We start from the raw sequence: 25733 nt of genomic DNA on the forward strand, positions 1-25733 counted from the left end.
CCTGCAGTGTAGAAAACCAGACCTGGATGGTGAGGGAAGGCAGCCAGCATGCAGCCACACACAGCAGAAGCAGATGCTCTTCCTTTGAGCGAGACCTGTTACAGCTGCTCAGCCCAGCGCTGAAATCAGCTCTTGGATCTTTGATTTCAAGTAATGAAATCTAAAGGGAAACACTCTTGATTTCCTGGTTTCTCTTTCCTGGCTGAGAGTTCTGCTGTGAGGGACTTTGTCTAATGGTTTCCCATCTCATCTAGCTCAAAGTGATGCTCATGGCTGTGATGGGGAAAGGAGAGGGAACTGCTGGATGCCAGGGCTGAGCCTGCCCTGGGCACTGGGTCGTGTTACCACGCTTTGCTTTTTTCTTGGTATTCTTGTGTCTCTCCTCTTTGCACTTATAAGGGGCCAAACTTGCATGAAGGATCAAGCAGGGAATTGCCCTTCCAGGAGCCAGTGGTAGGAAGATTCCCTGTCCAGTGTCAGTGCAGGTATCCGTGGGCTCAATTGCTGCAGAGCTGCAGGAAGCCAGGAATGTAACTGGGTATCAGGAGGGATAGGTGTGTAAGCATCAGATCCGTGAGTAGCTTTTGAGTGGGATGATCCAAGTGTAACCACCAGTTCTGAAGCCCCTGTTCTCTGTGGGGCAGGAGGAGCAGAGCTTGTGTCAGCAGGGCTCTCCCAACTCTTGTGTTGTTTCCACTAGAACCACACCTGCCACTGGAGCATGTGGTCACTGTTGTGCTGGCACAGAATTACATGAGAAAGGAGGGTGTTACTTTATGCATTTCTTCACCCCAGAAACCTTCCTGCCCTCTGTGTTGCTGGGGGAAGTGGTTTGCACTAGAATTCAGTCTGTGTTTCTGGTATGCTCTGACGCGTTGGAGGGTGAGGTGTCTGTTTTTGGAGTGAGGTAGAGCCTGGCTCCGGTCCCAAGGGAGCACACGGCACAGAGGTGCTTCCTGGCTTCTCCCCAGCACCAGTGTTGCTTTTCATTTGGCTGCACATCCTCGAGGGGACACTTTTCCGGGGAGACTTTCAGCTGAGGGTGATATGATAGCTCTATTGTTCCATTAGGTCATTGGTGTTTCTGTTCTGGCTGCCTTGGGGAGACCTGGGGAAGTGTCTGACTGCTTCCTGGGTGTGGGAGACCACAGCTTCTCTGAGTGTGAGATTCTTTAGTCATCTCCTGATGCACTGGGAATGCCACCTCATTTGCATGGCTGAAGCATTATGTCCCATTAATATTAACTGGTCTTCATTTTGGTACCACACCATTTCCCTGGGGATACAACATTCCAGTCCCATCTCCAGGTGCAGCCCTTGCCTCTTCTTCCCACCAGTGCTTTTTATGTCCCACTGAGCCATCACCTGGGCTGCAGGAGCCCGGATTTGGTGCATGGAAGATCACAGGGAGAATGAGGCAGAGCAGGCACTGAACAAACAGACATGGGGGTATTTATATATGACCTTGGAAAACAAGACAGCCCTTGGCATCCCATCCCAGTCCATCAGATGTCAGGTATTTTGGGGGCTGGCTGTTTCATGCAGACATAGCCACAGAGGAGTGAGGGAGCCGTGCCATAAATCCCACAGTGCCCTTGAGCTCTTAGCTTTGCTTCTCTTAGACCCTTCTTGCCTCTCTGAAAGTGCCACATATTTCCACTTCCCACATCCTGTTGCTTTCAGTAGTGACCTACACAGGGATGGGCCTTTGGGCTAAACTTTCCTGCCACTGGAGAACTTCAGCCCAAAAGTGGATCTGTGGGGCTTGGTTGCTCTGTGCTCGGAAGGGCAGCTGAGGACATGACATGTTGTCCAAAGCAGTTCTCAGTGTCACTCTTACCTTGTGATGCCTGTACAACAACAAATATTACCTGTTTTTCCAGGGAAGGGAATGAACCTGGGGATTCTACGAAGATCACCTACCGTGAGCTGCTGCACAAAGTCTGTCAGTTTGCCAACGTCCTCCGCAGCCAAGGTAGGGATGAAGCAACAGGAGCAGTGGATGCTGGGAAGGCATTTGACCAGGAGTTTGGAGATTGGGTTCACTTTTTGTATGGTTGCCAGTCTGTTGAGTAATCCTCATCAATTTGCTCTGCAATGCAGTTGCAACTCTGGCTCTGTTAGTGAAAACGGATCAATGCTGGTCATGCCAGCTGTACAAGAAAGAAGTCCATGCTCAAAACTTCTTGCTCTGGGCTTTTCCAACAAGCAGTGGGCACTGGTTATTACTTCCCTGCTTCCTTCAAGGAGGCAGATGAGAAACATGGAGTGTTCATTGCCATCATCTCTCAAGAGCCACAGGGCTTGAAAGGCAAAACCTGAGGCTGGTGCAGCGCTAGCTCCAGTTGGAGTTTTATTGTGTGCATGTAAATGTGGAATTAAAATCATGAATTTCTCTCTACATCCTGTTTTTTTGACGTGTGATGTGTTCATTTTGACAAATGCCATGTTCATTTTCCCTCTGTAGGCGTGAAAAAAGGAGACCGGGTTTCCATCTACATGCCAATGATCCTGGAGCTGGTCATAGCCATGCTTGCCTGTGCCAGGATTGGAGCTCTGCACTCTGTGGTGGTAGGAACAAGCTCTTGGTGCTGAGCTCTGGGGGGAGCAGCTCCTGTTTTTGGGAGAGGAGCTGGAAAGATGATTTTGATCTGTGAGATGAATGGAAACTAAATTAAAATGCTGCTGTTTCCTTGCATGAACTGTGGAATGAGCTCCTTTAGCTTTCTCCATCAGCGCCTGGTGGTACTGCTTGCCTTGGGTGAACTGCACCAGCAGCAGTTGGGTTTTTTGGGGGTGGGTTTTTTGTGCGTCCTTGCTGACCTTGCTGTGTGGTCTCTGTCAGTTCGCAGGTTTCTCCGCAGACTCTCTTTGCGAGCGGATCCTCGACTGTGGTTGTTCTCTCCTCATCACGGCAGGTAAAACAGCCATCCGTGCGTATGCATCGCTGTTCCCTGTCTGAAAGGGCTCTATTTAAAAGCCAGTTGCACTTGGAAATGGAAAAGGCAGGGCAGTGCCTCAGCTGAGCCTCTCAGGGTGAATTACTGCTTCCCACTCTGGACACCCAGTGAAGCCTCTAAACAGCCCTCCCGGTTGGTCCTGTAAAGCCTGATGTCACCAGCTGCTAATAGCTTGTTTCCAAACACTCCTCCTCCATGCTCCTCCTCAAAATCAGCCAGATGTTTGCAAGATGTATCATGAGGCAATCCTAATATAAAAATTCCCACCCTTCCCAATTTTAAGGACATTTCTGCTTCCACTCCCGGCCTTGTAAAGGAAAGGATCAAAGAGCGTGGCAGTGGTTGCAAGTAAGGCCACAGCATTTCCCCAGCTGTTTTTTGCAACAGTGCAAAAAGTAGTGGTTTTATTAATTTCCATGACATGGAAAGGACCCATGAAACTGCAATCCATGTTCTGGCTGCATTGGATTATTTCCCACAGAACATTCCCAAGAGATTTGTTGGGTCAAACTGGGACCTCTCCCAGGGAAGGAATTTCACCGTTTCTTTTGGCCTCTGTTTCTCTGGGCTAAAAGGGTGCATTGGGAAAGCTTTCCCAGAAGCTGCCTGTCAGCTTTCCCTCCCTCCAGTGCAGGAGCTCTGCTCTGCCCTCCTGAAACTGCTTGTTGCTCCAGCTGTTCCCTTGGCTGGGAAAGCCCCTCTGATGTTTTCCTCACCGCTTTGCAGATGCCTTTTATCGAGGGGACAAACTGGTCAACCTGAAGCAGATTGCAGACGAAGCCGTCAGGAAATGCAAAGACAAGTAAGTTTGGATCCCCTTGTGAGAAAGGCATTGCTGCTGGAACTTGCTCCTGCACAAATGGAAGTGGAAGTTTTCAGGTTCAGACACAAACTGTCATCAGGTGTTGGGGAAATAATCAGGGTGAAATGATTTTGCCAAGCTCATGGGCACAGCATCTGAGACTGAATGTGGGTTTGTGTGCTGGATCAGACATGAAAATTCAGGGCAGATAGTCTGCATGTTAGAAATTCAAACTCTTTATAAGCCTTTAAAACTCTAAAACTTGAAAACGTAAGTTTTTATGTCTGTGAAAGTAGGTTACTGGGAGGACAGAAGTGATCTTGAAGCTGGGAATTAATTAGTGGAGGCTGTGTTGATGCCCTGACAGGGCTGAAGGGAAATAAGATCATTCTGTTAGTATTTTGTAGGCTGTGTTGGCCCCCATGAGGGGACAAACACCCACTCTTTTCCTTGATGTATAATCAGGCTTTGAAAGCCTTTCCTCCCTCTGAATCAGGCAGTTGGTCATGCCTAGGGATGGGAGCAGCCTCGTGGTACCTCCTGGGTGCTGTGGGAGGTCATCTTCGTGGTCACAGACAGGCAAATTGGGGATTTATAAGGAGTTTCCCCAGCAGTGGCCTGGGAGAAGAACTTGTGGGATCCCCACTTTCTCCCCAGGAATCACACCTGAGGAATCCCCACTAAGCTGTGCACAGACCATTCCTGCTCTCTGAGCTCTGTTTCTGTGGCTGGTGTCCTTGGAATTCCATGGAGTTTGCATGGCAGCACGTGCTGTAGCTCAGCCAAAGCGGCTCCAGGCCCCTGCTCTGCTCCAGTGCTGCCTGTGAATCCCGGGAAGGGCCAGCTCAGCCCCTGAACAGCCTGATCTCACATCTCCTGCCTTTTGCAGGGGATCCCCTTTGAAAAAGTGCATCGTGGTGAAGCACCTGGGGAGGGAAGAGGTAGCGGTGGATGGGACCTGCAGCAAGTCTCCCCCTCTCAAGAGGCTGTGTCAGGATGTACAGGTATGTTCCTGGGGGGATGAGAGAGGGGAAGTTGGATTGCTGTGGGCCTGACCCAGCAAATCAGTTGGTGCAGAACCACTGCAGTGATTCCCTGGATGCTCCTGTTCTGACTCCTGTCCCTGTTTCCTCCCCTCCTTGCTGTCGTTGCATTGTGAGTGGTCTGAAAAATGGTTCCTTTGCCTTACCAAGGTCCTCTCCCCGCTGCTTCCTTTAACACCATCACAAGCTGCCAGCCCACAGGACCCCTGGGCACAGGGGTACATCCTTCAAAGGACAAGGACAAGATGCCTGTTTTCCTCTGCCCAGTAAAGGACTTTCCTTCCCAGCCCTGTACCTGTCTCCCCTTTTGTGCAAAGACCAGGTGCTGTCCTGCACTGGAGCTGAGACAGCGGAAGCAGGAGAGGAGAAACCAGGAGATCTGTGCTCGTGGTATGGGTTCAGCACAGCCCCCTGCCATGACAACAATCCTCCTCTGACAGTGCAGTGTGTGCAGGGCACGGTGACTGTGTCAGCTCTGGGGCTTTCCCTTCACACTCAATCCAGATGGAAGCATGTGAGCCAGAGGAATGTGGGGAGGAAGGTGGTGTTGTGGAGCTGTGGCTGCCTACTGAGCTCCTGAGGCTGCTGGAAGAGGTCCAGCAGATTCTCTGTCTTTGAGTTAGTTTTCCTTGTTCAGGTGTGTTAATTTTATTGGAGTGTTGCTTGGTGTTTGCCAGCCTGGCTGTGTGCCTTGGCCTCCTCTGCCCCTTCTCCTGTGAGGGCAGGGTAGCTGTGAAGGAATGGAAAATCTGGACCAGCCCAGCCTTCCTGTGTGAGGTTTCCCTCGTTGGGGGGGTGGCAGGGAAGCTGCCCCTGTGCTGGTTCCTGTAGAGGAGTTGAGGTTCTTGTGCAGAATGTCCCAGGAGAGACTGAGGGAGGTTCTCTTACCCTTTGGCTCTTGCTGCTCTACTTGTTCAGGCACTTTCTTAAACATTATTTCCCTTGTGGATGCATCCTTACCATGTCCTTGGCTTGTGTAAGGATATTGGATGCTGGCTCTGTGCCTCTGTTCCCTGCTATGCAGGGGGTGGTCTCAGGGACCTGCTCTAGAGGCAGCAGCTACCCAGGGAAAGTGGTGGGAGCGGGCAGGCTTTTGCTCCAAAGGGCATCTCCTGGCCTGGCCCTGGATCTGAGCGTTTTCCAACCTGCCAGGATGGTTTCCCAGCATCCAGGCCCGTGGGCTTCCAGCTCCCTGCCTGCAAAGCCCCGTGTGGATCCTCCGCTTCCCGTCTTTCACTCCCTCTTTGTGGATTTTTAACAGGAAAAAAAGACTGAGAGTTCACAGAGACTCCATCCCAAGGTATTTACACACAGCACTGCCTTCCTCTTTTTGGCACCTCCCCTCTGCTTCCCCTCCAGCTCCCCACCTCCCTAACTGCTCCGGCTGCACGGCCACACGTGCCCTCCTAACCCGGGGTAGCAGGTGCATGTTAGTGACAGATCCCACCGCTGCTTGCTGGAGCTGCCCACGGTGTGGGGGTGAATGCAGTGCCACCAACTGCTGCCAGGAACAAATCCACACCCAGTAACCCCCAAGTGCAGGGTGGGCAGTGGCAGAGCCACTGGGATGCGCTGTCCAGGTGAGGGTGGAGGACACTCTGCCTTTCCAAAGCAGCTCTCAGAACACACTTGGGCATGAGGCTGGCAGGGATCACCTGCAGCTTGCTGGCCACAGGCAGCAAACCTGGAGCTCCAGAGCCAGCGTGTGGGCTCTGCCTGCCTCCCTCATCCAAGGAGCTGTGGCCTCAGGACCCCAGAGCAGGCAGGCAGAGGCAGGCCTGGCCTCAGGGGCTGTGCCGTGGGTCTGACCTCCTCGTGGGCAGAGGAAGCTGAGTGCTCCTCTCCTTGAAGGAGAGATGGGAGAGGCAACTGTTGGATGGGCTGGTGTGAGCCTGCCTTGGGCTCGTTTACCTGGTGCCTTGCTGGTGGGATAGACTTGTGGAAAAGCTTCCCCAGGTAAAGCCAGGAGCCCTGGGGATCCGTGAAACTTTCCAGGTGGGCTCAGCTGTGCCAAGTTGTCGAGCTGCTGGTGTCCCTGCACCACGTGTGCAGGAGCTGCGTGCTGGGCTGGGGGGTCCCAGTGCCCAAATGGCACAGGAACATCTTCAGGGCTGCAGAGAGACCCCCTGGCTGCTCTTTGTGCCTCTGTGCACCCAGCTGAGGGAGCTGTGGGAGCTCCAGCTCTGCAAGGAGGGCATGTGCAGGTACCTGCTCTTGCAGAGGTGTGGGAAGGGGAGGCCTGAGCTCAGGCTGGGAGTGTTGCTGGTTCAGTTGCCCCCCAGGCTGCTCTGAGGAAAGGTGAGAAGGCCAGGGGGAGTTGAGTCTTGGCCTGAACTGTGCCACCCTGCAGAGGTGGGCAGGCAGCACAACCCTCAGGGTGACCTCTGCCTGTCAACCCCAAGCACTGCTGGCACTGTCACCTTCAGGCAGCCAGTGCTGGGTGGCTCTGCATTGGAGCAGTTGCTTCTTATCAGGGTAATTACCTTAAAATGCAGAGAACAGGCTGTTTTGGGTCTGCAGGGCCAGGCAGTGTGAACCCACTGTGTCCCTGTTTGTCTTGGGCCATGCTGCCATGGGGGTCCCTGCAGGGTGTGTGGGACAGGTGGCTGTGTGGCTGTGCTTGCTGCTTTGCTGTGGGGCTGGGGCAGCCCCAGAGGGCAGGAGGAGCCTGGTTTTGGGGAGAGCCCAGAGCAGCTGCTGCTGCAGGGCCCTCTCCTGGTGCTGCTGCTGCCCAGAAGGATCCGTCGCCGTGACCTGTAGTTTGGACACTCTGCTTCAGGTCTTGCAGCCAGACCGTGTTTAAAGGTTTTCCTTGTGGCTGTGGGCTGAGAAAAAGAGCTTGTGGAGTGGGAGCTGGGGCCCTGATGCATGGTTTGCATCAGGCTGTGCTGTGAACATCCCTCTGGATGGCCCACGAGCGGGGCAAGGCTGGGGCTTCACTCCTTGTTCTCCCTCTCTGGCTTTTGGGCAAGCCTGTTTCTGATCTCCTGCTCTCCTCAGACCCCCTGGGACCCAGCTGTGGACATGTGGTGGCACGAGCTGATGGGCAGTGCCAGCACTGAGTGTGAGCCCGAGTGGTGCGATGCCGAGGACGAGCTCTTCATCCTCTACACCAGCGGCTCCACTGGAAAACCCAAGGTGTGTTCCCAGCTGCCTGCCATGGGACAGGCTGGACCACGGTAACACCTCAGCTGGGGAAATGGCGAGAGTCACAGTGGGAGGCCCCAGTAGGAGGAGGAACCACAGATGTCTTGGGAAAGAGGCTGTGCTGGCCATTCCTGCTCGGCTGCTGTTGGAGCCAGTGATGCTCAGCTTGGCCTGGGAGGGCTCAGACTGAGGTGGGAGCTCTCCCTGACTCTTATGTGCCTTCTCCTCACAGGGTGTGCTGCACACTGTGGGTGGATACATGATTTTTGTGGCCACCTCCTTCAAGTACGTGTTTGATTACCAACCCGAGGATGTGTACTGGTGCACGGCCGACATCGGGTGGATAACGGGCCATTCCTACCTCACCTATGGACCCCTGGCCAATGGGGCAACCAGTGTGTTAGTAAGTGCTGGGTGCTGCCTCTCCAGCAGAGTGCAGATGGTGGTGCTGAGCAGCATCCCTGCATTGCTCTGTGATGGTGGGCAATGCCCTGTGCTCTGTGAGGGAGCTTGGTCGCTGCTCAGTTTGTGTGTTGCTTTTGGGTGGTTAATTTTTCAAATGCTCCCCTGCTTCTTTCCCTTAAAAGTACAAGCCAGTGGAGCCAAGGCTGTTGGGGGGTAATGAAAAAGCTGGGATCGGGGAGTGATGCTTTTTCCCTGCTGATGCTGATTTGACAACCTGCTGTTTAACTCCTGTGTCTGCTTTTCCCTTAGCAGTGTAACTTGCACATAGATCAGGGGGCCAGAGACCTGTGCCCAGCAGTCCCCAGGGAAATGCAAGCAGCAAAACCACTGTTGTTTTGGTGGAAGGCCCTTTTGGGGTTCTTGGTGCTTTGGGTTGTGATTCTGTCACTGTGGTTGGACCTCTCACCTTCCCCATGTGGGCATTTGTGCTGGTGGGACTGTGTCACTGTGGTGGCCATCCAAGTGTTGCAAGGGGGTGTCAGGGGACATCTGGAGCTGGGGTGATGCCAGATCCATCCCAAGGAAGCAGTAAGGGGGGTCCCCGAGCTTGGCTGGTTTCAGTGTGTGGTGTCTCTGCCATTCCTGTGGGCATTCCTGCCGGGGTCCAGCTGCAGTGTGGCTCCTCCTGCTTGGGCAGGTGCTGCAGGTGGGGAGCAGTGAGGAACAGCCGTGTCACTGCCCCGTGTCCTCTCAGTTTGAAGGTGTCCCCACCTACCCGGATGTCGGGCGAATGTGGAGCGTCGTCGACAAGTACAAGGTGACCAAGTTCTACACAGCACCCACGGCCATCCGGCTGCTCATGAAGTACGGGGAGGAGCCAGTCAAAAAGTGAGTCCCCGTGGCACAGGGATACCTGGCTCTGGTTGTGCCACAGCAGAGCTGACTGGGAGATGCCAGAATAACCAAGGTCTCCTTTTGTCCCCCGTGGAAAAGAGCTGAGAAGGCTCTGAACTGTGCCTGGAAGGCCTCCGTACATTTTGGGTAGCCCAGGGGTTCCTGCAGGCTCTGCTGTGCTCACAGCTGCTGCTCTCCATGGCCTGCTGAGCCCCTGCCAGCCCCTCCTCTCTGCAGGCACAGCAGGAAGTCCCTGAAGGTGCTGGGGACCGTGGGCGAGCCCATCAACCCCGAGGCCTGGCTGTGGTACTACTGCGTGGTGGGAGAGGAGAGGTGTCCCATCGTGGACACCTTCTGGCAGACAGAGACGGTGAGTCCTCCCTGGGGGGTCCCTGCCACCTCTCCCTCCCTCGTGCTCCCCGCAGGGTCTCTTTGCAGGTGTTGCCAGAGTGGGTTTTTGGGTCTGTGGGGACCAGTTGTTTGGCTTACTCAGGAGACTCTGGCATGGCCTGCAAGTAGTGGCTCCACTTGTCTTTTCCTGGACCTCAAACAGGCTCCAAGGGGAGAATTTCCTCTCCAGAGGGTCTCTTCCAAGGTCTGCTTGTACCCTGTATTCCTCTCCCTCTCTTTCCCGTAGCAGCTCCAAAGCTTTGTGCCCAGAAAAAGGCTCTCTGTCTCCTGCCATATCCCTCCCAAAGCCCCATCTCCACCCCTGCCAAGCAGCCTGTGCCTGACTGGGATGTGATGGGACCAAGCTGATGCTGACAGCTCTGGGACGGGCTGGCAGTGCCCACCCTCACTTGTTTTTGCCTCTCTTTGCAGGGAGGCCACATGCTGACACCCCTTCCGGCTGCCACCCCCATGAAGCCAGGCTCTGCTGTGAGTACTTGTGTTCTCCTCCCCAGGGGCAGGGAGGGCTCCCCTGGAGCCTCAGCAAGGCCCTGTCTGTACCATGGCTGGGTGGTTGCAGCCTGCCAGGGGGGTGGTGGGACTGTGGTGCGTTTGGGGAGATAACCACAACCCAAAATCCCAGCCCTGGCCCCCTGCACACACAGGCTCCGTGTACCACAGCCTCTCCAAAGCTGCCCTTGCCCTGTCTCCTGCTCCCTCTGGCTCACAGGGGTTTGATGTGTGGGCTCACCTCCATGTCTCCTTGCTCCTCCATTGCAGACATTCCCCTTCTTTGGTGTGGTTCCTGCCATCTTGAGCGAGTCAGGGGAAGAGCTGGAAGGAGAGGCAGAAGGTTACCTGGTAAGGAAGGGCTGATCTTCCCACCCTCCCTTTGTGCTTTCCCCGTCAGCTCTGGGACACTCCTGGTAGCACACACACATCTTTTTGCCCAGGGAAGGGGTAGAGTCACCATCCCTGGAAGTGTCCAAAAAACGTGTGGATGTAACACTTGAGGGCATGGTTTAGTGGTGAACGTGGAGGTGGTGGGTTGACAGTTGGACTTGATGATCCTAAAGGTCTTTTCAAACCTTAATGATTATCCACTAATTCTGTGTCCACGCAAGGGGCTCCAGTGGGTGGTGGGAACACTCCCCCCAGTGCCATAAGTGGCTGGGAGCTTTTACAAACTGTTCAGCTGATCCCTAAATGCACTTGTGGGCAAGGCAGGAGGACAGGAACACCTCAGCCAAGCTCCTTCCCCCTTGCCAAGCCTGGCAAGATTTCCCCAGTGGATTTGTCATGGGCAGCAGGTGTCCGAGTGCTGCTCTCTGGCATCTCTGTCGCCGTGGTGCAAACCGGGGTGGATGGTTTGGCTCTCTGTGCCCCAGGTGTGTGTTTTCCCCACCAGGTGTTCAAGCAGCCCTGGCCGGGGATCATGCGCTCGCTGTACGGGAAGCACCAGCAGTTCGAAACCATCTACTTCAAGAAGTTCCCCGGGTACTACGTGACAGGAGACGGTGAGATGGGCCACGTGTGTGGCCACAGCAGTTGAGACCTTGCCATGTGCTGCCCTCAGAGTCCCTTATCAATTGCTCCCAGGGCTGGCACTGCTGCCTCACGCTGTCGTTTCTGCCTATTCTTAGGTTGCAGGAGAGATAAAGATGGTTATTACTGGATCACGGGGCGAATTGATGACATGTTGAATGTTTCTGGTAAGCAGTTGGGCTTTCTGACACCTTGCTGTGTGGGGGGGACACTTGTGCCTCTGTTTGTGACACTGGTTATGGAAGGTACCTGGTTTATGGGGGATGGTTCTGCATCCGTGACTCTGCCCAGCAGCCTCAAAGTGGTTGGAATTGCTGGGTCAGGGTTATTCCAGGGACAGACGAGGCTGTGACTTGGTGAGTTTCTGCATCACTTCTGGAGACAACACACTGGAGGGAAGGAACCTTCTGTAACCAGCCACAGTACCTCTGTGCTGAAGGATTTAGGATCACAGGGATTGGGCAGGACCATGTGGTTCCTAATCCAGCCTGCTGCTCCATGGAGGGCTAATCTCAAAGCTGGATCAGGCTGCCTGGAGCTCTGTCTGCAGAGGTGGAGAGTCTCCCACCTCCCTTGACTGAGTCTTTGAGATTCAGCTGCTTCTCAGCCCATCATTGTCCATATGCTGTATTTAATGGCTCCCTTCCTCCTTCCCTGGAGGCTCTAGCCTACAGGTATGTCCTGCCAGCTCTGAGATGCTGCTCTCCTTGTCCCTGGATCAAACCAGATCCTTTCATCTGACCGGCAGTGCTTGATCCTGCACCAGCTGATCACTCTGGGAATTGACCACCTTCCTGTGACAGCAGTGCCAGGGTGGGATCTCAGAGCACAGGAACAGGAGCAGAGGTGTACAGGAGTGAATCATGGCCCTATCCCAAACTGTGGAGTGTCATCCCACCTCCCCACAGTGGTGAGCTGGAGCCTGGACTCTGCAGATCCAGACTCTGCACCTCCCAGCTGACCAGGTCTCCTCTTGCCCAGTCCAGCTCCTCCTCATCTTGTGCTTTGTTTAGTCCCACGGCTGTGACCTGTCCATGATCTATTAAAAGCCTAAAGGTGCGAGGGGGAGCAGCCAGGGGGGCGTGTCCTCGCTCTGCGGGCCAGTGATACCTGGCAGCTTTCCGAGCACGGCTGGAACGAGTTTCTCCCTCCAGCTGTTGCCTCTTCTCAAGCGAATCAAACCGATGCTCTCAAACCTGTAGTTCAGGGCCTTTTCCACCCGCGGACCTCTTCCTGCCGGTCAGTAAAGTGCTGCCTCCCCTTGCTTCCAGGCCACTTGCTGAGCACGGCGGAGGTGGAGTCGGCCCTGCTGGAGCACGGGGCCGTGGCAGAGGCTGCGGTGGTCAGTCACCCCCACCCCCTGAAGGGAGAGTGCCTCTACTGCTTCGTGACCCTGAGGGAGGGCCACGAGTTCACCCAGAACCTGATGGATGAGCTGAAAAAACAAGGTAGCAGCAGCCAAATATTTGGGAGGCTGGGCAGGGGGTGGAGGGGTTAAGGGCTTGGGTGCTGCACGAGGTTTGTGTGGTCTGGGGAATGCAGCAGGGACAACTGTGACAAGGTGCCCCCTTGATTAGAGAGCACGGCTGGCCAAGACTAAAATTAGTTCTCCCAGCCTTTGGCTGCTCATGTGATGCCATCCGTGCCTCGTGGGAGCTGGCAGCCCTGGGAGGGACTGGGGTGCTCAGCAGGCTTTTGTTTGCAGCAGCGCTCCCTCTGGCGCACTGGGACTTGCTGTGGGGGTCCTTGGGTTGCTCTGGGGTGGTGCTCTGGGTGTTTGTGCTCCGGTCTCAAGGGAGCTCTTGCATTGCCACAGCAAACTGGAGCATTTAATACACAAAACGGACCCGTGGCAGCTTCTCTGTGGGAACCCAACAGCGAATCAGTTGTTGCTCTGTTAAAATACTCACAGTGGTTGGTGTAACCATTGTAGAGGTCTCTGGAAGGTGAAAGTGTGTGCTCTTGCCATTGGGAAGATGTGCTTATGGCTCTGCTGGCATTGCAGGTCTTGCATCCCCCTCCCAAAGAGCAGAGGCTCCAGTGCAGCAGCCCTAAGCACTGCCCTGCCAGGTGCCCCCAGAGCTGGGCTCGCTGTGCCTTAAGCTGTCCATCCTGACTGGAGAGGATGTGTGGTATCTCCTCATCCCTACAATGAAAATATCTCCTTTCTTGCAGTCAGAGAAAAAATCGGACCGATAGCAACACCTGATTACATCCAGTATGCCCCCAGCCTGCCCAAAACCCGCTCAGGTAAGGGGCCAGTGGTGGTGTTGGGGGGACTGGACAGTTCCTGCAAGTGGAGGGACATCAGCCCTTCACTGCTTGGCCAGGACCACTCAAATTAGGGGGGAGCAACCTCAGTGCAGGTCTCAGTACTCCCCACTCCTGCTAAGGATGCTGGAGAGATCCTGATTCCTGGGGAAAGGGACTTGTTACATGGGCAGATAGTGACAGGACAGGGTTTTACACTGCTGGAAGGCAGATGTAGATTAGATGGATATAAGGAAGAAGCTCTTCCCTGTGAGGGTGGTGAGGCCCTGGCACAGGTTGCTCTGAGAACCTGTGGCTGCCCCATCCCTGCAAGTGTCCAAGGCCAGGTTGGACAGGGTTTGGAGCAACCTGGGCTGGTGGAAGGTGTCCCTGCCCATGGCAGGGGGTGGAACTGGATGATCTTTAAGGTCCCTTCCAACCCAAACCATTCAATGACTCTGATCCCTGCTTCCCTCTCACGGCTGTCATTCCAGGGAAGATCACCAGACGGATATTAAGGAAGATTGCCAAAAACGACCAAGACCTGGGGGACATCTCCACCTTGGCAGACCCGGGCATCATAAAACACCTCTTCAACAGCAGGTGTGACACGAAGCAGTAGCAGCAGGGCCTGTCCCTGCTGAGCAGGACTGTGGCAGCAGCAGCAGCAGTGTCCTGACGAGCAGGTCCCTCAAACAACCCCTGCCTGCCCGGGAAGGGAACCTGCACCTGCTGAATTGAATGTACCGATGTTCGGGACGAGGAGATCTGGCTCTGGAGAGGCCGTGTCCATGCCCTGCAGGAGGGCGTTCCCTCGTGTTCCAGATGGATACCAGACATCTGAGGTTCAGCACAGAGGGATTCACCCTCTTCCCTTTTTGCAACACCTCGTTTTTGATTTTAATTTAATTTTTTGGGGGGTGGTAGAGGGTGTTAATTAACTTTATGTAATTGAGGGGTCCTGGCATCTTGTGCACAGTGGGGAGGAACTTTGGGGGCTGGAGGGGAAGTGGTGCTGGAGTTGCTTAATGCAGGCAGGCCAGGGAGGTGCATCTACCACTGCCCACACACCTGATAAGCTTCCCCTTCTCCTTGGGGTGCTGCAAACTGCAGGAGCACTGCAAACACTCTCACATCGTCACTGCACAGCTCAGCTTGTCTTGCCACCCAGTGTCCAAGCCTGCTGCCAGCAGAGGTCCTGGAGCCTGGAGTGGGGCAAGGCTTGAGGGAGCTCTGGGCTATAAACAGGTTTTAGAGCAATTTGATACCAGTATCTGCTGCTTCCTACCTGCGTGGTGGGTCTTTCACTGGCCCTGGGCACTATAGGGAGCCACGTAGGGGAAAAGCCTTGGTGTGACGTGCTCCATGGAGCACCATTTCCACCTGCCCTGCTGCCACCACCCCACAGCTGGATGCTCCCTTTGCTTCCTGGGGGAGGATTGGGGGTTGTTACACCAAAGGATGGTGGGGAAGCAGCCAAGCAGAGGCACCTTTCCCATGGCAGGTGACCCAGGCAGGCACCATGACCACTGATACAGCAGAGAAGCCAAGGCAGGCAGGGCTGTGTCAGTCCATTTCCTCACCAGGAAAAAACGGTGGGAGATGTTCAAAGTCAGTGTTTGCTCAAATCTGACACGGCTTTATGATGCTGAGAGCTAAAGAAAGACCCCCCCAACCATCTTTCCCAGGAGCCTGAACACCACCAGGGTCCTGCCAAAGCCATCCTTCCTCCAGTGAAGGACACTGAACTCCAGCTGCAGCTGAGCTGGGGCTGATACCTCCTTTGCAATGTCTGTATGAAAACTGCATGTGAACCATTTGATTTTGCACTTAAACCAAAGGAGAAATGGGCTTTAAAACTTGCTGCAGCAGCTGTTTTGGTGAGAGCCAGTGTAACAGGCTTTATTTACCTGCAACATGAGCTGCCTTGGGGCTGGGGTGGAGGAGGAGGCAGCTGCCTCTGGGGTGGGGGGCTCAGGGCAGGTGTTGCTGGGCTGTCAGCCAAGTCCCAAATCTCACTCCCTCCCTGCTGCTCTCACTGGCACAGCACCCGTGTCACCTGTACCCTGGGTGCCTGCCGGTGTCCCACCTGGCCCCACAGCTCTGTACCACTGGATTGTGCCACCTTGGTGACAAGGATTCCCACATCCTCGCTGCTCCTCTGTTACTATTTTTTGTCAGCTGTGTAATTTTTGGCTGGAAACAGCGAGAATTTCATGCAAAATGAAATAAAATTCAAGAAAACAAAATGGAAACAGGTTTAGAATGTGTGGGTTGAGTCTGGGGGAGACAGGGGTGCTCAGTGCTGTTGGGGTGGCTGTGCCATAACCAGGGTTGGCTTTTGGGGATGGGGAGAGGCAGGTTCCTGCCAGCAGGATGTTTTTCCATGACTGGGATTTATGGGCTGTGAATGTCAGCTGGGGCAAGGGCAGGAACTCTGGTCCCCACCCAGGCACAGCCATGGATATCCGCACACCTGGGCTCAGACAAACCTGGCACGAGCAGTGTGGTCAGATTGCACATTCCTTTTAATCTCTGGCTGGGGGTAATCAACCCCCCCCAAAAGCCTCCAGGAATCCCAGGATCAGTCACACAGGCACAACAGGGCTGTTCCCCAGGTGACCGATGGCTGGTTGATGCCATGAGCCAGCACATCCATTCTCTGGGAATTCTGGCTCTGTCAGACAGGGTCGGGCTGAGGCTGCCTGGGCTCTTCACTGCCAGAAAGGTGCAGCTTTTAGGGCTGAGGAGGAAGAGGAGCTGAAGGAAGAGGCAAAACACTTTGAGCAGGAGAGCCCACGCTCCTCCCTGTCCCTCCACTGCTGTGCTGTTCCCGTTGATCCATGAAACCTGGAGGGAGGCATCTGTCTGCTGGTGCTGGTCCCACAATAAGGTGCTGGAGCTGTGCCTGCCCAGCCTCTCCTGCAATTCCTTGGCTTCCTTGCCACAGAGCTCCCAGTCTCAGCCTGCCCCACATCCCAGCAGGACTATTTCCAAGGTCAGGGCTCCCTGGGAAGGTGATCTTGCAGTGGGATGCGCTGGCACAAGCCTGGGGGGATTCAGGGTTTAATAACGTGCTGGTTGTAACACAAAGCTTCAATTCACCATCCCCTTGGGATCTGCCCCCATTGTTGAGGGATCCTTATGCCAGCCTGTGGAGATCTGTTGGACAGGGCTGTGGGAGGCGGTGGGAGCAGATGCAGCCCTGGACTCTGCGCTGCTGCCTGCCTTGTGGGGCACAGAGGCACTGCTTGAGATGAGCACCCAGTCCAACAAAACTGGAGTTGGGCAAAGCAAAAGCAAAAAAAAAAAAAAAAGCAAGGAAAGACCATTGGGCAAATTGCCCAGGGCAGCTGTCCCTTGTGCAGGAACACTGAGGATCCTCAGGCACAGGGAAAAGTAAGAATCAGAGCAGCAGCAGCAGCATGGCAAGGGCTGGCGGGGCCATGGCATGTGGAGCTGGGCTCTCCTGTCTAACCTGGAAAGCGCTGAGGCACTGTGTGAAGGTGAAGGCTGTTACTCGCACATCCACCTTTCTCCTCTCGTTCCCTAGGCTTTGTGTGTCTCCAGAAACGCTGCAGCATCAAGGAGCACAGAAGTGGGAGCAGCACGAAGGCCTGTTGTGGCACCTCACCCTTTGCTGTACACGCCCCTGCCCCCAGGGGACACCCAGACCCAGGCAGGTCCGGGAGGTCACATCTGGGCTGTGCATGGGGCAGGGTCCCCTGGGCAGGCAGAGCAAGGGAACCCCTTATCCCTGGAGCTGGAATCACAGAGGAGAAGCCAGCGCTGGCACACAGGACCTTGGAGCAGTTGTGTCCACACAGTCCTTCCTCACAGCTCCCGGCACAACAGGCCTTGGCAAGTGCACCCCACGGAGAAACCCCTGTGGCAGATGAGCTCTCCAGGCAGCGGGTGAGGAGGGTGGGTGGGACACTGCTCCTCACACCAGGTAGGGAGTGTCCAGCACGGCCACCCCGGCGGCCACGCCGCCGTCCGCGTGCTGGATGGCCTTGGTGCGCAGGAGGTGCCCGGCGGCCTCGTTCAGCACCATCTCCTGGCCCTGCCTGCAAAGGAAAGGGAGACTCAGTCCCTGCAGAGCACAGAGCCCCTGGCATTTATCCTGGACAGGGCCTGGGCTCCACTGGCCATTCTGCCTGGATTTGCACACAGACAGTGTCAGGGTCTGAAAGCTCTCAGAGCGCCTTTGTTCCTAAAACTGTACAAGAAGGACTTGAGCACTATAGGAACGTTTCTCTGTGTCTGTGAGGGTTTTACACAAAAGCAGCAGCTATTCAGGGTTGAGCATGACCCTGTTCAGACACTTCAGAGATCACCAGGGCTTCATGTGGCTGCATCCAGAACCTGGGAAGTGCTCCCAGGAGTCAGGGATGAGACGTGCTGGTTCCACGTGGCCATTTACACCAGTGACTGCCAGCACAGGCTCTCCGGTTTTTCAACAACTCGTTTGGCAGCAGGTTCAGAGCAGCAGTTCAGTGTTTGAACACGTGCTCAGAGAGCTCTGCCAGGGGCACAGACTGAACAGTCATGCCTGTCCCCTGCACCTACAGCTCCCCAAACATCTGCCCTGCTGCTGTGCTTGGGCAGCAGAGAGGGGAAAACCAGGGAAGCACCCCCAGAACACGAGCAGGTTCCTCACCTGACATAGACACCGAAGATACCGAGCTCGGAGATGCACTCAGACACTTGCAGGGGGCTGTGGGCCCTCAGCAAGTAATTCAGTGCTGGCTGGGGTTTGATCTTATCCATCAAGATGTAGGAGGTTCTCTCAGGGCTGTCTTTGATCTTCTGCAGAACCTCCCTGAGCTCTTCACCGTAGAGGTTGTTCCCTGACAACAAAACCAGCACATCAAGCACTTCCCAGCCCAGTAGAAGCCACTGTCCCCAGTTTTGTGGCCCAGCAGCCCAAATGACCCAGCTTTTGCCTCCCCAGGTGCTGCCTGGGCTCCCCACACCCAGCACTGGGGCCTCAGGAGTTGCTCCAAGAGCTGCTCCAGGAGCAGCACTACCTTACTGCCATGACCAATCCCCATGGCTACCACAAGCCACTCCACCTTTTATCCCTCAGCCCAGGACCAGGAGCCAGCACAGAGCTCCTGCCTCTCCTGGGCACAGCAGAAATCACAATGCAGACCACCCAGGGGCCCAGCCCAGCTCGTACCTCCACCTTCTCGCTGCGGCTTCAGCACGAACCGCTCGGGGTCGGCGATGGCTGTGGCAGCTATCTTGTCACCCTCTTCACCCTGGAAAGAAAGGATGGAAACAGGGTGGACAACAGGAAGAATTTCTTCACAGAAAGCGGCTGCTAAACATTGGAAGGGGGTTGCCCAGGGAGGTGGTGGAGTCTCCACCCCTGGAGGTGTCCAAGGAATGACTGGACATGGCACTCAGTGCTCTGGGCTGGGTGACAAGGTGGAGATCGGGAACAGGTTGGACTTGATGACCTTGGAGGTCTTTTCCAACCTCAATGATTCTGGGATTTTTGAACAGCAAAGCACCAGGGAGCAGCAGGGGCTCCTCCTCGAGAGGCCCCCCTCAGAAGGATCAACAGGGATCTAACAGGACCACAGCAAAGCCCCCTCACCTCCTGAACCAAAAAGCAACATCACACAGGCCAAGCACACATCTGCATGCCCATTCCCAATGCAGCCCCGCTCCTCCTCACCTCATCCAGGGAATAGAGTCCAGCAAAGGTGGCTCTCAGCCGAGCCACAGCCTCGGGGCGGCCGGGCAGCAGCTTCTCCAGCGTCCCTGGGCGGCTCAGCTCCTGCTGCACCTTCTTGGTGCCCGCCAGCTGGGTGGCAATGTCGGGGCACTTCACCGCCCGCGACCGCTCCAGCAGCAGCCGCGCCTCCCAGTTCTGGGGCACAAGCAGAGCAACACCCCCGTCAGGAAAAAAACAAAACAGCACTCGAGGTTTTCTCTGCTCTTTTCTGTTCAGTTATCCACAAGGGATTTGTCTCCTCCCTCCCTGCTGGCAGGGCTGGGCGGGTGGGAGTGGTGCTCTGCAGACAAGCGGGCATGGATTTCATCCCACCTCTGGGAACAGCACAGCCAGGTTAATCCACTGCCTCTGCCAGCTCTCCCTCCCCAGCTTGTCCAGTGCTGCCACCTCCAGACAACAGCGAGATCTGCTTTGTATCATTATTACCTGCAGCCTCATAGTGCTGAGAGAGCACAGAGAGTGATCTGTAACCAAGTCTAAACCCTTTAAAGCAGGTGCCAACATCCATATTGTACAGCATCAATTCAGTGCTGCACTAAGAGACCACCCTGTGGGTGGTGATTGGAAAAGAAGACATCCATTTTTCTTACTGCCTGGGTCACCCAATGCTCCCTGGAGGCACAGCTCCCCAGCGCTCTCAGCCATGCTGGGCAGGACTGACCCTTCCCTGGACAGGCCCCTGGGATCAGGGGGCATTTCAAACTCCCAGTGGGCGATTCCCCAAGCAGGATGGTGGGCACTGACCTGCTGGTCGTAGGTCTGTGGCACGTAGCCCTCCCTGTAGTACACCACTGCGACCTCCTGGTTGTCTCTGGAACAGAAACCACAAGTGTTCACGGAGCCAGGCCAGGCCCTGCCCGATCCCCAGCACCACGGGGTCAGACACGCAAAATGTTACAGCTTTGGCCCCTTCTCCTCGGCCCCCAGGCTGTTCTGCTCCTGGCTGAGGACTGCAAGCCCTGTCCCCTCTGCACTGAGCCCCAGCTGGGCTGGCCTGTCCTGAGACGTGGGGAGATGACACCTGGCCTGTGCTCTAACCAAAGGCTCAGTAATCCTGATACCCAGCCCAGCAGGGAGGCAAGAACCTCATTTTCTAACAGTTTTTGCCACTCATAACCAGGCTCAGGAGACTCAGCCTGGAGAAAAGGAGGCTCAGGGGGGACTTTCTTGCTCTCTGCAACTCCCTGACAGGAGGGGGGATCAGGGGGAACGTCAGGCTCTGCTCCCAGGGAACAAGGGACAGAATCAGAGGAAATGGCCCAAGTTTTGCCAGGGAAGGTTTAGGTTGGACATTAGGGAAAATTCCTTCACTGAAAAGGTGGTCAAGCAGTGGCTCAGGCTGCCCAGGGCAGTGATGGAGTCACCAACTGTGCACGGGGTCAGGATGCTGCTGAGGAACTGCAGAGGAATCCGGCACTGAGAGGGGAGAGTGCCTGGCAGGAAGTACAGGGAATACACTTTCCCCTCAACTCTCCAGCCCTGACAAATGTATTCATTAATCAAACCCAGCACAGACACCAAAGGTCAAATCAGCCTAACTACAGAAAAAAAAAACATTTGCATGAAACCACGTCTTCCTTCAGGCTTGCACAGCTCCAAGCACATTACCTGGAAACAGGACAAATGTCACACTTGGGACCAACTACCAGCACTCAAAGAGTCTGTGATCTGCACGTCCTGGTCTCCACAGGGGGTGGGCAAGACACAGAGTGAGTTCAAACCCAAGAGATTCCAAAAGGACATGGAATGCTTCCTCCTCCAGCACTAACAACCCCGCCCAGCTCCTTCTGGCAGAGTATCACATGAGCAGTAAACAGGAAATGGCTCTGAATGGCTGTGTGGAAGCCTCTGAAACAGCCCTTGCTGTTCACAGCAGGTGTATGTGGAGGAGGTAAAGGTCCCACAGAGCAATGAAGGCTGTGGCCTGAGGGAGGGAAGTTAAGCTTTGTGTATGCAAAATCTCACCACTCTGAAAACAAAACCAGGTCAGCTCAGCTCCAAGAGGAAACAGCACCCTGGAGCACGGGGGGGAGAACTGCTGCCTCACACAGTCACTATTTGTACCCAAAACACACCACCAGGCTCGGTGGAGAATTCCCCCTGGCAGCCCCATGTGCCCAGCCCGGGGCAGGAATGCGCACCTTGGCTCATACTCACATATACAGCCTCCTGCTGCCATCCAGGGACCCCTTCTCAAACACATCCCTGAACCGCCTCCGGATCACACGGATGTTCCTGCCAACAGAGCAGTGGGACAGTCAGCACGATGGGCAGAGCTACTTGAGCTGGAAAACACAGATGGACAAGGAGGATCTGTAGGTTCTTTCACAAATAACGCCAGACTATACTATGGAGCCACAGGAATCCTGCAGCCCAAGACAGCCCCCGTTTAGGGACCCATCCTATGTTTCCTGCCCTGAGGGAAACAGCAAGATCAGGCAGCTATTTTCTCTGTTTCCCTTGCCTAAAACTGAACCTTTTCCATCCAAGGGAAATTCAATCCTTACCTGTTCCACAGCTCATTTTCTACACATCGCTGATCAAAGATGTTCCTCTGGATCTCCTCCACCAGAAACATCACCACAGCACTGCAAGAGACACCAGGGGCACCATTAAACCCACAGACCCTGTACGTGCATCCAGGATCACCAGCTTTTCATCTCTGTGATCCAGGCTTCCTGCACTGCTCCTGCTCAATTTCTCCTGCTCTCTCCTTACCTTTGGGAACCATAGAGCTCCCAGGCTTTGGCAATTCCCAAGGCCAGCCCCTTCGCTGGGTTGTTGGGCAGCAGGCGTGATGCCTCCTTGGACTTTCCCAGCACTTTCAACACCAACCTTTGGAACAAAAAAAAAAAAAGTAAATGCCACGACAGCCCCATCTGGACCAAGGGAGCAGAGTGTGGAGAGCACATGAGGACAGGGAGTGCAGCAGTGCCAGAAGGGTCCCTTACCTGTGGACATCGGCCGTGCGGGAGGTGAGGCCCCCAAAACTGGCAGCAATGGTGTTTATTTCTATCTGCTTCAGAGCTGCTGTGCCATCCAGCCCACAGTCAAACATGTAATCAGAGCGGTTGATGCCTAAAAATACAGTCTGAAACAGAAGAGAGGAGTGGTGGAGTCTCCTATTGCCTTTAACTGCAAATCCCTTTGATGACCTCACTTAAAAATCCTCCCACGGCAGATTCAGCCATAGATTCAAAGAATGGTTTGGGTTGGAAAGGACCTTGAAAACCATCTAATTCCAACACCCTGCCACAGGTAGGGACACCTTCCACTAGCCCAGGTTGCTCCAAGTCCTGTTCAGCCTGGTCTTGGACACTTCCAGGGATGGGGCAGCCACAGCTTCTCTGGGCAACCTGTGCCAGGGCCTCACAGCCCTCACAGGGAAGAGTTTTTTCCTAACACCTCATCTAAACCTACTCTGTCAGTTTGAATCCATTCCCCCTTGTCCTGTCACCATCATTTTGATAAAAACCTTTGCAAGTCATGCCCGTGGGTGCTCTGCCACTTGCCCAGGGCCCAGAGCCCTCCCAGTGCTCCAGAGGAGTTCCCAACACTTGGGAGAGTAAAGGAGCTTCTGGTGCAGGTCCTGACAGGACACATGGCCCTGCACACTCCCAAGGCTCCCAGAGGACAAACCACATCAAATCCTCCCACTCCAGGCCTGACTGTTTCCATCAGCACCAACCAAAGGGCACAACTCAAAGAGGGCAAGGTCCTGTGACGAGACACGGCAGCGCAGGGAGCGACCAGCCTGGCTCAGAGCCCAGCAGTGCCACCTCGGTGCCAAGGGGCACAGACCACCAGGATCCCCTGCCAGGGTACCTGAGCCAAGCCCTCCTCCAGAACTTGCATGTAGATTCTGAAGAGTCGAGCGGTGAAGTCATCGACCTTGATGGTGCTGGAGGGAAACACAGATCAGATCAGTTCCCTGATGCTGCCACGGAGGAACAAGAAAATTAACTCTTCTCCAGAAAAAGACTTTTAGCAGGGAGAATCTGCAGCACAAGGAGCAGGGCTGGGGGCTCAAGCAAAGCGCCACAGCACTGTGAGTCATCTCCCCATGAATGCAGAGTGCAAAACCACACACAACCCCAGTGTGCCCAGCACAGCCACTCCACAGAAGGCCTCACCTCACAACAGGCAGAGGTGACTCACTGGCAGGGCAGAGGTGGGACAAGCAAAGGCAAAGAAACAGCAGAATTCTGCAGCCACAGGAAGAAACCACAAGTCTCCCTGTGCCTGCACACAAGAGTTCAGAGAAGCTTCACAAGCTCATCCAATTCCCCCTGTCCTGTCAGGCTACAAATCCCTGCCCTGCTGGAGTAGGTCTGGCTTTTCCAAATCCCTGAGCTACCTGAGCAGCACCTCCAGGGAGCACCTGAGCACACACAACCCCAGGTGCTTCATTCCTTAAGCACAGGTACAAACCTGCCCCTGGCAAGCTCTGGCTGCAGCCAGCTCTGGAACAGGCACAAGCATTGAAACAGCTTCAAAGGCTTTAGCAAAACAAAAGGATGCTGGAAAACAGCCTTCTTTGCTCTGTCCTGGTGCCAGAGAGCCTGCAGCACCCATGGACAGGCAGCACAGAGCAGGCAGCAGGAAGGGGACTCTCAAAGATTCCAGTGAGTTGCATTTAAGGCCCAGGGGCCAATAAGCTCACATGTAAGAATTCACAAGCCTGAAACACTGGCAACACTGAAGATCATTGCAAGGAGTCAGCTCTTGGCCAGATGTCCCAATTTCTGAGGCCCAAGGAGACCTCTGAGCACACAGACTTGATGGGAACTCATCTTAGGAAAAATAATGCAGCAAAGGAGGCAATTTCTGCTGAGGACAGGACTGCCCACCTCAGCCTGTGGGACATGAACGGATGGAAGGCAGGAATGCCTGAAGGGTGGTAAATCCTTGGCATTTAAAATATTCCCTAAAGATGCAACATGCAGAAACGTTACCTGGCCAGAGTCTGCTCCAGGAATTCTTTGTTTTGACTGATGGCATCCACCAGCAGGTTGAAATCCTGCTGAACAGCATAGGCCTGTTCAAACAAGGCCCGTGGCACCGCAGAGGGGAGCAGCGTGAAGGGCGCGTAATTCACCACCTGCACACGGGGGAGGGAGCACAGCACTCAGGTCTGGGCAGCTGGGGGGGGAATAAAATGGTGCCTCTTGTGCTTGTCTGAAAGCAGCTTCTCCAGGGCTTCTCAGGCTCCCTTTTTGCACAGGGATACTTCTTCCTCTGAGACCCCTCCAAAAGATAGAGCCTCCCACCCCGCCAGGGATTCCCCACAGGCAAATCCCACACATCAGCCACCTCCATCCCTGTCACCTTGTCCCAGGTATGGGGCAAAGGCTGACTGCACTTGGGAACACGCCAAAAGCAGAGCCCCCTCCGTGAGCCTCTCCCGTGGTTCAAAGGTTCATATGGGTGGTGAGAGGCTGGGAGAGGGACGGGCTCCCAGCACCACAACCGGCAGCTTCTTAACCTTCCCAGATCTGTCCCTCTCCCTGGAAAAGGGGAGCTGCACTGGAAAAGGGGAGCAGGGTTGTCTCACGAGCGGGATGGGCGGTGAGCTGTGACCCTGCGAAAGGCTCGGGGACCCCCGCACTCACATCCGAGCTGAGGGGCTGCTCCCCGGTCCGCATCAGCACCCCCGCCAGCAGCGCCGAGTCCACCGCCACCGCCGCCGCGTCCCGCACGGCCGCCGCGTCCCGCACCACGTCCTGCCAGGGCGCGGCCATGGCAGCGCTGCGGGGAGAGCGGGGTCACCGCCCGGCCGCACCCCCGCGGCCCCCGAGCCCCTCCACCCTCCGTGTCCCCCGACCCCCGCTCCTTCCCCGGCCACCCCACCCCCGGTGCCTGTCCCCTCGCCGGACTCCGGTCCCCACACCCCTCAGTGTGCCCCCGCGGTCCCGGTCCCTGCCCTTCCTGACTCCCGATCACCCCGAACCCTCGCCCCTCCCGGGGCTCCCAGCCCCCCTCCGGTCCCTGGCCCCTCACTGTGCCCCGACCCCCGATCCCCCTGGGTCCCTCCCCGGCTCCCGGTCCCTGATCTCCCGTCGCCAGAGCTTTCCCGTCCCCAGAGCCCTCCTGTACCCCGACCCCTGCTCGCCCCTCACCGACCCCGCTCCAGCCCCGATAGCCGCCGGCCCCGCGGACCGCCACGTGATTGGACGTCCCGCCCCCTTCGCCCCGCCCCGAAGCTAGATTGACAGTGCAGCGGACCAATCAGCGCAGGGGAGGAAGCGCCCGCCCCTCGCTCTGACGCAGGTGAGCGAGCAGAAGGAGGGGCCACGGAACGCGCATGCGCGGGGCTGGTGCCAAGGCTGATGGTGACGTCCTATCGCGATATCGTTATGTCACATCGTGACGTCAGATCGCGATATCATGAAAAGGACGAGCTCACCGGTGGTGCCCGCCCATACAGGGGGCTCCGGCTGATGAAATCTGCCCTCTGCTTCTCGGTGCCTGCTGAGGGCACAGCTCACGGGCAGCTGGAAGCTAAACACCATGGAGATGATTGGACCCGAACAGCTCTGTGGGTCCATGAA

At 55.6% G+C, this 25733-nt stretch overlaps 2 protein-coding genes across 3 annotated transcripts in view; one reads left to right on the forward strand and one right to left on the reverse strand.

Moving 5' to 3' along the window:
• The window catches only part of ACSS2 (acyl-CoA synthetase short chain family member 2), a 30728-nt gene extending 15037 nt beyond the window's left edge, over nt 1–15691 (forward strand). The window contains exons 3-19 of one of the 2 annotated variants that reach the window (XM_027883324.1): nt 1884–1975; nt 2468–2571; nt 2846–2918; nt 3687–3762; nt 4652–4766; nt 6067–6105; nt 7806–7943; nt 8185–8355; nt 9112–9245; nt 9489–9621; nt 10074–10130; nt 10422–10502; nt 11050–11158; nt 11285–11353; nt 12458–12634; nt 13362–13436; nt 13931–15691. In XM_027883324.1, coding sequence (XP_027739125.1) covers nt 1884–1975; nt 2468–2571; nt 2846–2918; nt 3687–3762; nt 4652–4766; nt 6067–6105; nt 7806–7943; nt 8185–8355; nt 9112–9245; nt 9489–9621; nt 10074–10130; nt 10422–10502; nt 11050–11158; nt 11285–11353; nt 12458–12634; nt 13362–13436; nt 13931–14058 — 1771 coding nt within the window. In that variant the 3' untranslated portion in view covers nt 14059–15691. The remainder of the gene's footprint in view (nt 1–1883; nt 1976–2467; nt 2572–2845; nt 2919–3686; nt 3763–4651; nt 4767–6066; nt 6106–7805; nt 7944–8184; nt 8356–9111; nt 9246–9488; nt 9622–10073; nt 10131–10421; nt 10503–11049; nt 11159–11284; nt 11354–12457; nt 12635–13361; nt 13437–13930) is intronic. The other variant, XM_027883325.1, reaches the window with a different exon arrangement.
• Nucleotides 15692–15946: 255 nt separating this feature from the next.
• Nucleotides 15947–24930, reverse strand: GSS (glutathione synthetase). Its single transcript, XM_027883326.1, has 12 exons — nt 24795–24930; nt 24138–24283; nt 23008–23083; nt 22134–22273; nt 21901–22017; nt 21690–21770; nt 21340–21417; nt 19927–19993; nt 19123–19317; nt 18619–18700; nt 18097–18286; nt 15947–17503 (listed from the first exon to the last, which is right to left on the reverse strand). Exons 1-12 carry the CDS (start codon nt 24921–24923, stop codon nt 17380–17382), a joined length of 1425 nt encoding a protein of 474 aa, XP_027739127.1. The 5' UTR covers nt 24924–24930; the 3' UTR covers nt 15947–17379.
• Nucleotides 24931–25733: the final 803 nt, after the last annotated feature.

Source organism: Empidonax traillii, unplaced genomic scaffold (assembly GCF_003031625.1).
Source record: "Empidonax traillii isolate 1590-97213 ecotype Southwest subspecies unplaced genomic scaffold, ASM303162v1 scaffold124:size1682992, whole genome shotgun sequence".
In the NCBI taxonomy this organism is placed as follows: domain Eukaryota; kingdom Metazoa; phylum Chordata; class Aves; order Passeriformes; family Tyrannidae; genus Empidonax; species Empidonax traillii.

Coding starts and splice junctions, on each gene's coding strand:
- GSS (XM_027883326.1), bottom strand. CDS start 24,923: ATGGCCGCGCCCTGGCAGGACGTGGTGCGGGACGCGGCGGCCGTGCGG. Junction 22,274..23,007: donor TGGAGGAGGGCTTGGCTCAG/GTACCCTGGCAG, acceptor CTTCTGTTTCAG/ACTGTATTTTTAGGCATCAA. Junction 21,771..21,900: donor GAGCTCTATGGTTCCCAAAG/GTAAGGAGAGAG, acceptor TGTCTCTTGCAG/TGCTGTGGTGATGTTTCTGG.